At 47.5% G+C, this 13474-nt stretch overlaps 1 protein-coding gene across 1 annotated transcript in view; it reads right to left on the reverse strand.

The window, feature by feature from the left end:
- Positions 1 to 13474, reverse strand: part of PIBF1 (progesterone immunomodulatory binding factor 1) — a 2608929-nt gene that overhangs the window by 405936 nt on the left and 2189519 nt on the right. Inside the window, 1 exon segment of the mRNA XM_044071741.1 lies at positions 9460 to 9487. Within this exon segment, the coding sequence (XP_043927676.1) occupies positions 9460 to 9487 (28 nt within the window).

The raw sequence follows: 13474 nt of genomic DNA on the forward strand, positions 1-13474 counted from the left end.
CTGGCTCCAGGAACAGTATCTTTTCCACTTTTCTGAATAGGATTTTCTAGTATTAGGCCTCCTTGCCTCAAGAATGATATCCAGCACCTGCTTACTGAGGGTTGCTAGAGGTGAGCTCAGGAAATTAGCCAGGCAGCAAGGTTCAGGGTTTGATGCTGAGGGTGCAGAATCTGGCCCACCTGCTGGGACAGCATGGAAGGGGTCTGAGGCAGGTGCCATGGTTGCAGCACTGTCAGACTGCGTAAAAGGAGCTACCAGTGCTGGCATGGCCAGTCTGAGGCAATCAGTATTTTCCTTGGCTTGTCCTGTTTGATCTTTAGTAGAACCTTCAAGAGGAGAGGCAGAGGGGGAAAGGCATAAATTGAGAGGCTTTCCCAGGTAAAGGACAGGGCATCCACTTTCCAAGCTTCACTGTGGGGAGTTTTGGTGCAGAATTTGTTCAATTGGTGGTTCTGAGGGGAGGCAAACAGGTCTACCTCTGGAGTCCCCCATTTGTTCCTCAAGAGCTTGAATATTTTGGGTTCCAGTTTCCATTCGTGTGAGTCCATGAGATTTCTGCTTCAGTCGTCTGCCAGTGAATTTAGTTTGTCTGGCAGGACTTGAGTTTGCAGGTTCACTTGGTAGCTCAAGGCTGTGTTCCACAGAGCCACGGCTAGTCTGCAGAGTAGGTGGGAACCCCCTGCTTGTTTATGTACCACATAACTGTGGTATTGTCTGTCTTTACCAGTAGTTGTCCTGAAAGAATAAGGTCTTTGAAGGCTGTCAGAGCATTCTGTACAGCTAACATTTCTTTTTGATTGATATGCAGGTGCATCTGTTTTGGCTTCCATTTGCCCTGAATGCACTGCCCTGCCCTGCTATGTGAGCCCCCATGCATAGTCTGATGCATCTATTGTTAGGGTTTGGGCAGCAGAGGGTAGAGTGAAAGGGAGTCCCTCGTTGTGGTAGCAGGCCTCTTCCCACCAAAGGAACTATATGTCCTTAGACAAGGAATGATAGGAATCATTGCTTCCAGGTCCTGAGAATGTTGACACCACAGACTTTTTAGATACCACTGAAGTTTCCTCATATGCAGTCTTGCATATGGAATTAACAGAATGCAAGAGGCCATGAACCTCAGGGCTTGCAGGATTTTCCTTGCAGATAGCTGGGTTTTTGTGGCCAGTAGGTTGAAGTAAGTTGTCAAATAAACTTATTTCTCCAGAGTGAGGAATGCCATCTGGGAAGTTGTGTTCAAGCTTGCTCCCAGGAATACAATCTGTTGGCAGGGTACTAGGTGTGATTTCTTCTCATTGATGGTGTACCCCAGTGAGGTCAGAAGTCTCTCTACAAATGCCAGGTGTTGTAATAGCAAGTCCTGACTTTCTGCCTGAATCAGGCAATCGTCCAAGTATGGGTAAATCTGAATATTTCTCTGCCTGCAAAATGCAATGGCTGGAGCTAGGCACTTTGTGAATACCCTGGGCGCAGTAGATAAGCCAAAGTGAAGTGCAGAGAACTGATAGTGCATGGAGCCTGCCCTGGAATGTAGGTATTGTCTGCAGGATTCCCTTATTGAGATGTGCAGGTAAGCTTCTTTTTAAGTCTAGTGTTGCCAGCTAAGCATAGGAAGACGCTGTTGAAGAGTTAGCATTTTGAATTGTGGAACCACCAGAAAGTTGTTGAGAATAGATAGGTCCAGGATAGGACACCAGGAGTTTTCTTTTCTGGGAACCAGGAACAGTCTTGAATAAAAACCTTGTCGCCTTTGTTCTGCTGGGACAGGTTGGATAGTCCTGATACTGAGGAGAGAAAGCACTTGTTTTTAGGTCTCTGTCCACTGATTTGGGGGGAGGTCTAGCCATCCACTTGGGGTTGGGAGTGTGTGGAAGTGGAATCTGTATCCTAGGGACACTATGTTTAAAATCCATTTGTCCTGGGTAATGAGTACCCAGTTTTTTGCATGCAGGGCAAGCTTTCCTCCTAAGGGAGCAAGTAGTTGAGCAGGGCTTGGAAGAGTTAATGATAAGTCATTGTGCCGTTTTTCCATAGGGGGGAGACTTGCTACTCCCTACTTTGGAAGTGGGAACCCCCACTGCTTGGATCTGTGCATAGCCTGAGACTGAAGCCTTGGTGGTCTGCTGCTCCTGGGTTTGGACTGAGAAGGCATGGAAGGGACTGGAAAAGACCAGTTCTTTGAAGGCCAATGCCTACTGAATCTAGGAGGCTGTACTTGTAAAAAATCTTTAACAGTTTGCATAGATTTAGCTTTTTCCTCCATCCTTTTGAGGACTTTTTCTGTTTGTTGCCAAAAAGGTGGTCTTGGTTTAAGGGTGCATCCAGTAACTTAGCTTTAACATGATCTGGCAAGTTTTGTTCCTTAAGCCAAGCATGCCTTCTCAGTACAGACCCAGTGACAGCAGCCCTGCAAGATGCTTCTAAAGCATCAAAACCACATTGCAAAGTATGTTTACCAACTTGTTCAGCAGAATGCATTAACTCTTGCAAATCTTTGTGTTCAGCACAGTCAGGAATCAACATCATTTTCTGTTTAAGTAGTCCCATAATATGCTGATGATACTTTAACATATGAAACTGGCAATTTAAAGCCATAATGGCCAAAGTAGCAGAAGTGTATACCTTCTTACCCCATCTGTCTAAAGCTCTAGAGTCCCTATCAGAAGGGGTAAGTTTTTTGGCAGTAAGTAGCCTTAATGGCTTTTGGTCCTTGGGAAATGGTCTCTGGATCCAAAGTAGGATTCTTGAAGAGGAATCTGACAGAGTCAGGTACTCTGTAGTACCCGTCAGGTTTCCTGGGTGCTGGAGGCAAAGTGTCTGGGGGTAAGGCTGGATTCCAAGAAAACATCATCTACAATCTCCAGAACAGGAGGGATAGCTAGAGGCCTGTGTTAAGGCAGGAGTAAAAATTCCCTAAGTCTCTTTTTGGACTCAGAATAGTCCTGGCTTTCCCAGCGGAAATGCTCCTTAGTGCAAGGTTAATCCAAAAGAAAAATCTTCTGGAGGGGAAGCAGAGGGAATGGAATCCTCTGCATCAGAATCCTCATAAGTAGATAAGAGTAAATCCTGGTAGTCAGAAGGAACAGAGAGATCAGATTCCTGATCAGAAGAATCAGAAAGAAAGTCAGTTCTAGGTCTCTTAGAGGGTGAAGGCTGGCTTCCCCTAATTAAGGTAATAAGGTCTTCAGCCATTCTAATCATTTGTTTTTGAGGCATATGGGCCTGAGAATGCGATTTGGTCATCGGTTTTCTAGGTGTATTGCAAGCTTTAGGCCTGAGGAATTCAGTATTCTTAGCTTGAAACAAAGTTGTTGGTTTAATATGAAAATCGGTAGGCCTGAATACACCCTTAGAAGCCGGTGCCTGCACAGTGGCTCCGGACCCATCCAAGGTGGAGACATCCGCAGGTTCCATAGTCGAAGAAGCATCTCGCGACATAATGGACTCCGAATGCGTCTCAGTAGAGGCCTGCGAATCTGTAGTAGCAGGTATCAGGGGCTGCAAAAGCACCTCACTGAGTACCGGTGGACTGGCAACTAGCTTAACGGAAGTGTCGTCGGCAGTTTTGGACCTATGCGGTCTGTCTCTGTCTTTATCCTTGTGTTTTTTCATAAAATCGGTAGTTGGATGGCTTAACACAGCCATTTCAGAGTACGGAGATCAAGAACGAAAATATTTAGTTACAAAAATAGCCTGATGACGAATAGTTCGGGGGTTGAACAAGGCACAAAACCAACAGCGAGGGACGTTGTGGTCTGGGCCTAAACAGGTGATGCAGTAAGAATAAAAATCTCTATGAGGTATTTACTTTCCACAGGCAAGACAATTGTTAATTTTTTCTGACATTGGTTAGAACAAGAAAAAAGGATCCCCAATGTGGTACTTAACTTTTAGAAGACTTCAGGTCTGAAACTCGAAAACAAAAATTTCAGAAGTCGATCGACCGGCACTTGCGAACTGCTTCTGCTTCGGGCACCGCATGGCAACAAAGACTGATGTAATGGCGTCGGCTGCATGTTTTACACCCCTGATGTCATGGAAGAAGCGACAGCATCTGACGCAGAAATCCGAAGACTCTGGTATTCAGGCCGCTGAGGGCTACCTGCAGGCAGATAACCCAAACGTGAACAACAGTAAAACACAAAGAACATCTATTGTTATGGTGACCACATAACTTTCGTATCTGATGTCCGCTCCATCTGAATTCCACCTGTGGGACACAAGCCACAACAATTCCTAGGGAGGAACTAAAGAAGGATATTCCATAACAAAGTAGACCCAAAAGAAGCCATGGATTGAATGCCAAGCTTATAATGTAACACAAATGTATGATGGCCCAGCCAAGTAGCAGCAGCGCAGATATTGTCTATGGGTACTCCTGAAAGAAGAGCTGCAGAAGTAGATACAGCCCTAGCTGAAAGACCTCTAGGCTTTCCTAGAAGAGACTTGCCTTTCAGTGAATATGTAAAGATGTGGATTTATTAATAATGTGTTTTTAGTGGTGTTCTTGGTGGATTTATTAATAAATAATTGTTGCTGACATCCGTGGCTCCAGCAGTTTTGGCATCCTTCTTCTTTTATGTAAAGAAAATACAATCTCACATCCACTTAGATAAAGTTACTTCAGACAAAGGTGAGCCCAACTTAAATTTTGAGGAGGAAACAAACTGGCTAAACTTTCTGAAGGACTTGGTACCGTCAAGATAAAACCATAGTTGCCTATGAACATCCAAACAACGCAGAAGGTATTCACCTTTCTTGGAAATATTGGGAACTGTGAAGGTTATTCCCTGAACTTACCTTAGGTAAAAAGGAAGGGTTCATATGAAGAGAAACCCTGCCCTTATGGAAAGTTAGATAAGGCAGAGAAGAATGATAAGCTTGCAATTCTGACATCATCTTGGCTGAGGTAATCGCCACAAAAAACAAAGTTTTCCAAGACAAAAGCTTCAAATCTGAGGAGGTTGAAGATTCAAAGGGAGGACCAGTCAAAATCTGAAGAACAAAGGGCAGATCCCAGAGAGGAATAAGATTCCATACTAGAGGAAGAAAAAGAAAAGCACCTTTCAGAAAAGCCTTGGAAATCTTGGGAGAAGCCAGGGACGTATTATCTCTGCCAATATGAAAGTTCAAAATGGCCACTAACGGAATCTTGATAGTAGAGAAGCTAGAGCCTCAACCAAACAGCTCAGCTATGAGATCGAAAACTGACTTCAAGAGGGCCGAGAAGGAGTCAAGACCCCAAGCCTCCACCCATAAAACAAACCTCTTCCATTTACTGGCACACAATTTTCTACTGAATTCTTTCTAAGATGCAATATATGAACCACTGCCTGGGAAAGCTTGGGATTCCTGGCCATCAAGGGAACTGGAGGAATCATCTAGTCAACTTGAGCGACTGAAGACTGTAGGATCCAGCCAGCCTGGATGAGAGATAAGATCTGGAATGGGATCCACTACCCAAAGAGGGTATTTCAAAAGAAGCCACAGGAAATGAAACCACACCTGGTGAGGCCAAAAGTGGGAGATGAGGATCACAAAGGCTCTGCAATGGACTGCTTTCTGAAGAAATTTCACTATGAAGGGAACTGAGTGATAAGTGTAAAGGAAACCAGGAGGCCAAGCAAATGACACAGCAACTCTGGGTGCTTGCTGAGAGGGAACAAGAGCATAACAGCTGTTGCACTTCATGTTGGAGGGGGATGCAAACAGGTCAAAACACAGAGTGCTCCAAGGCTGAAAAACCTGAGCTGCCACCACTTGAATGTTCCTGCTGAGGCTGTCAGCCAAAATGTTAGACTTCCCTGATACACGCGTTGCCACCAGAAGCCATTGAAAACAGATCGCCCATTGCCAGACCCTCATGGTCTGCCAATAAATATGGTAAGATCATGTTTCCCCCCAGTTTGTTCAGGTAGCAGACAACTGACATGTTGTCCCTCTGAGCCACAATCATACCCTCTTGGGAGCATATCCTGAAAAGCCTGCATCTCTAGTAGAACCGCTCTCATCTCCAGAACACTGATGTGAATGTGAGCCTCTGCGGAAGACCATGACCCTTAAACAATTCTCCTTTAGAATTATCTCCCACTCCCTCACCCCATGAGGGAGGTGTCCATGGTGACAATGGCCAAAGGAGAAGGAATTACAAATGGTCTCCCTTATAGTACTTAGATTGTAACCACCACTGAAACTGTTCATGACACACTCATCAGCAATATCAGGAAATCCAAAAGATGCATAAGGAGTGACCACTCCACAGCCACTGTCCATTGTAGTGCCCTCATGTGATATTTGGCCAGAGGAACCAGTCCTATCGATGCTGCCATATGACTCAAAAACATTAGAAGAGAGTCAGCTGGAAGTTTGGGAATTGCAAGCACTGACAGGGCCTTAGCTTGAAGAATAAAACTCTAGAACTTGGGAGCCTGAAAATCTGATGGACCACATCCAAAAGACACCATACGAATTCTAAGACTTGTACAGGCTGAAGGCATGACTTAGAATTGACTCTGATGCCTAGATTTTTGCATAGTCAGAACAAGGAATCCCTGTCCAAGATCAATAATGCCTTTATGGGGGCAGTGAGAGCCAATCATCCAGGTACAAAAAGATCTGAAATCCCTGCAGCTGGAGTCAGGCTGTGACCACCATGCACATAGTAAGCACTCAGGGGGCTGTGAGACCAAATGGCAGGGCTCTGAAGTGATAATAAGCAATCCCCAGCAGAAGCAAAGGAACCTCAGAGAATCCTGATCTATCTTTATATGATCTATCGAGCACATCCAATTATCCTTCCTCAGAAGAGGTCATATGGACTGTACTTTGACTATCTGAAACTTGGTCTTTTTAGGTTCAGGTTCATAGGGTCATACTAGGCGAACTGCCCTTGTGGGCCATTTTAAGCCTAGCCAATTACCCTCTGTGAGAATGAAACCTGAACGTGTGTCTGTAAGGTAAACACCTTAACCATTATCCTCAGTCTTGCTCAGGTCTAAGACTGGTCTGAGGTCCTTTGTCTTCTTTGGTACTAACCAGAATGTAGACTAGACCCCGGATCCTCTCTGATCTGGTGGGACCTCTTGGATGACTCAGTTTGTAAGCAGCTTTTTCATCTCTGCCACTGTGAAAAGTGTCTGATAGGGTGAACATCAGGGAGACATTTTGGGAGACCTTTTGGAAATGCTATAAAGGGGATAAGATAATTTCTGGATATGATTCTCAATACCCAGGCATCTAAGGTGATGGCCTCCCAAGCTTTGGGGTGGAGAGCTAAATGACCCTTCAACTGCCTCCACAGGAGAGTAGTCAGACAACTCTTCAGGATCACTGAAACAGCCTGCCAGAAAAAGACCCACAGAAGCCCTGATTCTGTGGACCACCTCTGTCCATAGAGCAGCATCCATTATGATTCCTCGCCCACCCTTGGGAGGAACCTTCTGATGGACCATCCTGGGATGAAAACTATGACTTAATAAAGAAGAGTTGCTTACCTGCTTCTGATTCCTACAGAAGGATCACTGGGGGTGGAAAGGTGAAATCTGTAGGCAGAAATTGTCCTTCCATCTTGTTTGCTCCTCGTCAGTGTGTCTTTAACCTTGGGTCCAAACAAAGAGGACCCTTCAAAAGAGACACTGATGAAGAATGCTTTGAAGCAGTCTGCAAAGTTGCACAGCCACATCCAGGCAAGGGGCTTCAATGCAATTCTAGAACCTGCCATTCTGGATTCTCCATCAGCTATGTTCACGAGTCTCACAGAATCATTGAAGAAGTAAGTCACGCTGGCCAAGAGAGTTTCCGGCTTCTTCTGGATACCCAAGATTGCCATGTCTTGAGGGTCCCAGACCCTTCTGAGATAAGATCTTGTTGAAGCCTTGTCAAGTGTAATAAGTAATTAAAACCCTTACAGTAAAGATGGATGAGGCATAAAATTGCTTCCCTAACTGATCCAGCACCCAAGACTCCCTGTTTGGGGGGTAGGTGAATCAAAGAGCTCCCTTTTTGGTGGCTGTCACCACCAGAATGGTATCAATAGGTTGATCCTTGCTCCAGTGAGGCCTGTCTTTGGGGGCTGCAAAAACCTTGTCTGGTTTCTGAAGATTGGTTCTACTGTGTCAGGCTCCTTCCACACCCTCTGGGACATCAGGTCTATGAGGGCTATCTGGCAGGGGCACCACCTACAGCGTGAATGGGCCTATGCCATAGGCCTCCATGAAAACTGACTCCTCTGGAGAGGAGGCTTCAGTGGTCCAACCCTCAAGCTGGCGAAGCAACTTCACTGAATCACCAAGAGAGGAATTATCATGTGGAAACTCTGGGGAACCCTCTCCTTCCTTGAGGTAAGTATCCTCAGTGAGGGATTCCTCCAGAGAATCCAAGTGTTTCCTCTTGCACTTTCTCTTCCCCAAAATCTCCTGCTCTGAGAAAGCTGGAGAAGAGGGGGAAGAAAGGGGTAACCCTCCAAGGGGGCAGCCTCCAGTCCAGTTGACACAGGCTGTCCGGAAGCAGCCTGATGACTGGTCAGAGCAACAGATGGAAAATGGGAGGGGGTGCAAACTGCAGACATCTGACACTTCTCAGTAACTAAGACCATCCCTCTACAACATCAAAAGCCAAGGTTAAAGTGGGAGTCTTGGATCCAAGGTTCCAGGAACCCAAAGGCATAGGAACAACCCCGAGTCCAAAGGGATCGCTCCCAGACTAGACACTGAAAACAGAGCCAAGCTATCTAAGGCCAAGGCCCTGAGAAGGAGTGACAGTCCAGGGACTGGAACCAGCAACTCAGAAGCTGCAGCCTTGATGCTATGGCTCTGAGGAGCCACCAGTCATGAGCAAGTCATGGTTGAGGCTACCAAGGAACATGACAGATCAGAATACCACCAGGGTGTCTAATGTGATACAGATTGTGGAATTTCCACCAGTCCCAAAGACCTCGGATCTAAAGGGGGTCGAGGGAGAAAATCTGAAAGATGGAGCCAAGGGTCCCAGAGTCTGTGTCAAACCCAAGGGGATAAGCCCTAATTGCATCTGTGCCTGCAAAAAGGACCATATCACCTGCTCCAGTTCTGACCATTTCATACTGTTAATTGATGTCGACGACCGGACAGATAAGGCCACCAAGGCTGGCTTCATGGGTCTATGCGAAGACCACCTCGCATGTTGGATCTGAGCCAGAGAAGCTCAGAACCAGGGTGGAGATGGGGAGGACTCCTGCGAGCGAGGAGGAGTACCAGGGGAAAGGGGGATGCTAGCCTGCTCAGATATGCTCCTTTTTCCAGAAAAGGACTGGGTATGCTCGGGACTGGAGAAGCTTTCCTAGAGGCTTATGGCACCAAAGGCAATCGGCTCTGAGATGATGGAGGTGAAGCCTGTGCCGAAGTACCCAGGGAGGCTGAAAGTCAAGTGACCTTCAGAGCCAGAGAACCCAAAGGAGCTGTACCCGAGTTAGAAGCCAAGAAAGACCTCTTGTGCTCCGTCTCCTGGAGTCTCGCTGCCAAGGCTTCTCAGACCCGGTCTTGGGATCCAGGGGAGAGGCCTTAGAAACACTAGAAGAAGAAGAGCTGGATGGTAAGAGCACCTTAAGGATGAGCTTTGCCTTGTTAAGCGATGAGAGCAAAAGCTCTTGTAGCTAAAATAAACAGAGTCTAAATGCTCCAGACCTAGACAATAAATTAGCTTGAGGTGTGCATTCTGTGAAGGCAGTCTGTAACCACAGGAGATGCACTTTTTAAACCCCTTGTCCATAAAATACCCCAAACACATACACACACACGGAACTCTCTACAGCAGGGAAAAACAGCAGGAAGGGTATTGTGGAAAACTACAGGAATTTTAGATCACATGTAGCTGCAGGCTCAAAAGGGGGTAGAAAGCGACTGGAGAACCCAGGAGGGATTCCATGCCTCCATCGGCTGTCTGATGGAAGGTCTGCTGTGGAATATTCCCTTGAGAAAGGTCTTGCAAAGTCGGGTGGAAATAAGCATAACTCCAGCTGACCCATTATGGAAGTTGGAAACAGCTGCTAAATGGACTTGAATGGTGGAAGCTGATGCACCATTGTCAAACAGCACAGCAAGATAATGAAGAATACTAGCTACAGGAGCTGAGAAGAGATCTAGCTTCTGATTATGTGACCAAAGAGAGAATCTTTTCCATTTGTCCCTGTAAAGTTTTCTGGTGGATGGTTTATGTGAGGCCAGGATAATATCACAGACTGATGAAGAAAGGGATTCCTGCTTGGCAACTAACGGAAGTAGAGAAACCAAGCCGTCAGCTTGAGAGTGGACAGATTCGGGGGAGTCAGCCCTTGTGGGTGAGATATGAGGTCCTGACGAGTGTCTAGGATCCAAGGAGGTTGTAAAAGATGAGGGTGGAGGAAGGGAAACCACACTTGACGAGGCCAGAACGGGGCAATGAGGATCACTTTGCTTCTCAACTGAATAGCTTTCTTTTGAAAAAGAGGAATCAAGGGAATCGGAGGATAAGCATAAAGGAGACCCGCGGGCCAATCGTTAAAGCGTCTCTCGGTGACTCCCCATGAGGGGGAAAGAGGGCAAAGTAGCTGCTGCATTTTGTGTTTGAGGGGAAGCAAAAAGATCACAGCATGGCTGGCCCAATGGCTTAAGATTTCTGCCGTCACACTCGGATTGAGAAACCACTCATGAGGACGGAGAATGCGTCTGCTTAGTCTGTCCACAATCATGTTGGAGCTCCCCGGGATATGCGTTGCGATCAGAAAGCAGTTGGAAGCTATCGCCCACTGCCAGATTCTTGTGGCTTCGCAACATAGGGGGTAGGATTTGGTCCCTCCCGGTTTGTTTATGTACCAGACAATGGACATGTTGTCCGACTGGATAGCAATCGTTCCGGATGGAAGGAGCAGGTGGAAAGTTTGCAACGCCAATAGCACTGCTCAACTCCAGGACAGTGATATGCAAGTTGACCTCTATACTGGACCATGTGCCCTGGACTGACTTTCCCTGGAAGTACCCCCCCCCACCCTATCAGGGAAGCATCCGTGGTCACTGCGGCACTGGGTTGGTGATCCTGGAAGGGGTGACATCAAAGACTTTCGTTTGTACTCATCCACCAGAGGAGATCTTGTTTGCAGGTATTGGTGATGAGGATCTGTGAGCTCAGGGGGTGAAGACTGGATATCCACTGGGACTGAAGAAGCCATTGTAGCAGTCTCATGTGTAATCTGGCTGTTCCCCTGACTGTAGGGGAACAATTGGGATGGCTGCAGCCATAGACCCCAGAGCCTGGAGAACTTCCCTTGCAGACACCTTTCCTTGACAGAGTATCACTTGAACGTGTGCCCTTAACCTCTGAAGCCTGTGAGGAGGAAGGGAGACCAGACTTGACTGAGTGTTGAATACTGCCCCTATGAATTCCAATTGTTGTGAGGGCTGAAGGTTGGATTTTTCCCAGTGGATGGTGATGTCCAGTGACTCCGCTAGTGCTAGAGTGTTGTGGAGGGCCCTGACCAGAAGGCGCTTGGTGGGGGCGGAGAGGAGCAAATAGTCTAGATCCGGAAACACCTGGAATCCCTGAAGTCTCAGATGAGCTGTGACCACTGCTAGGCATTTCGTGAACACTCTGGGGGCCGTCGAGAGACCGAATGGCAGGGCTCTGAATTGGTAGTGATTGGCTCCCAGCCAGAAGTGAAGAAGAATCCTGGAGCGCTTTTCCATCTTGATGTGGTAATACGCATCCCGGAGGTCTAACGAGCACATCCACACACCCTCCCGCAGAAAGGGAAGGATGGATTGAATCGTGACCATGTGGAACTTGGTATGAACTACTGATTTGTTTAGCTGGCTAAGATCCAAAATGGGCCTCCAGTCCCCGGTCTTCTTTGGCACCAAAAAGAATCTTGAGTAGAACCCTGATCTGCACTGACCTGGGGGGACCTGTTGGATGACTCGTTTTTGACATAGCTTTCGTATCTTCGAAGCTGCCTCCTCCCTTTGACTTGGTGGAGCATCGGGAAGGGATTTTGGAGGTCTTGGATAAGATATTAGGGTAATGTGACAGCCTCTGGTAATGATTCTCCACATCCACTGATCATTTGTAATACAGAGCCAGGCAACTTGGTGCAGAGAGAAATACGCCCCCACTGCTTCCAGAGGAAAGCAACCAGGCAGCGCTTCAGGAGCGCTGTTACAGTCTTCCTGAGAAGGAATCTCTGGAGTCCTGTTTCTGGGGACCGCCTCTGCCCTGAAAGGGGAGTCTTCCATTATTGGAACCCCTTCTGCCTCTGGGGGAGTCCTCACCATGTGCGTCATGGAAAGGACCTTGAGACTTCTTGTGCCACATCTTCCCACTCCTCTGGTTTCTGGAGAAGGAACGCTGAGGTTTGGAAAAGCATAGGCACACGGCAGACAAGGTCTTCCCCATCCAGCTCGCACCTGGCTAATGTATCCTTGACCTTAGCACCGAACAGAGCTAATGGTTCAATAGGGGCATTTAAAAAGGAAGACTTGAAGGAGTCCGCAAGGTCACAAATGCGCATCCAGATGTGTCGTCTCATGGCTACACCTGCACCTGCAGCTCTAGCCGCTCCTTCGGTTGTGTGGGACAGCAACTTCATGGACGAATTGGATATTGACTCTAGGGTGGCAAGTTAGGAAGCAACTTTATCACGTGCCCCGTCTGAAACTTGACCCGAAAGGGTTCCAGAGAGTTTTGTGATGAGATCTCTCTGGAGCCTCGTAAAATGTGCCAAGAAGTTCAGAGACCTGACTGCAAAGGTCGCTGATGCAAAAACTCGCTTCCCTAACTTGTCCACCACCCGGGTCTCTCTATTGGGTGGGTGGAACAGCAGGACTTTCCTCCGCAAGGTCCTTTTTTGTGGCTGACGCCACCACCATAGCGTCTACTGGCAAACCTCTAGACCAATGAGGTTGATCCTCTGGAGGGGAGAGTATTTTATCTGATCTCCTAGTGATGGCCTCAACGGTGTCAGGATTCTTCCACGCCTGCTGCACGATCCTTGATCAACTCATCGGCAGGGGGGTCATTCAAGAAGTAGAGCGCCTAGAGCGGAAGGCCTGCAGGAATATGGATTCCTCCGAGGAAGGATTGGTGGGCTTCCAGTCACCCCTCTGTTTCAAGATTTCCAGGATGTCTCCAAATGAGACCATCAGGGGGTGACCGTGGGGGGATCCTTCCCCATCATCATAGTCAGTATCTTCCGTGAGGGACTCCTCTGGGGAGTCCATGTATTTCCTCTTACACACCCATTTCCGAGGGGGGGTTTCGGTGGGAGTATCCGAAGAGGACTCAGAAAGGGAAATACCCTGAACAGGGATTTCCTGGGCCTTGTGCTCTCGGAGTCCTGGGGGGGGCGGTGGCCTTTGACAGCTGTGGTTCAGAGGGAACTGATGGGATGACCGACATAAGAGGATTGCTGGAAGCAAGCACCCTGTCCATCATCCAGAAAGCAGGCCCGCCTTGTAGAGGAATGGGAGCCCGG

Source organism: Protopterus annectens, chromosome 5.part0 (assembly GCF_019279795.1).
Source record: "Protopterus annectens isolate FY-2018-M chromosome 5.part0, PAN1.0, whole genome shotgun sequence".
NCBI classification, from domain to species: Eukaryota; Metazoa; Chordata; order Ceratodontiformes; family Protopteridae; genus Protopterus; species Protopterus annectens.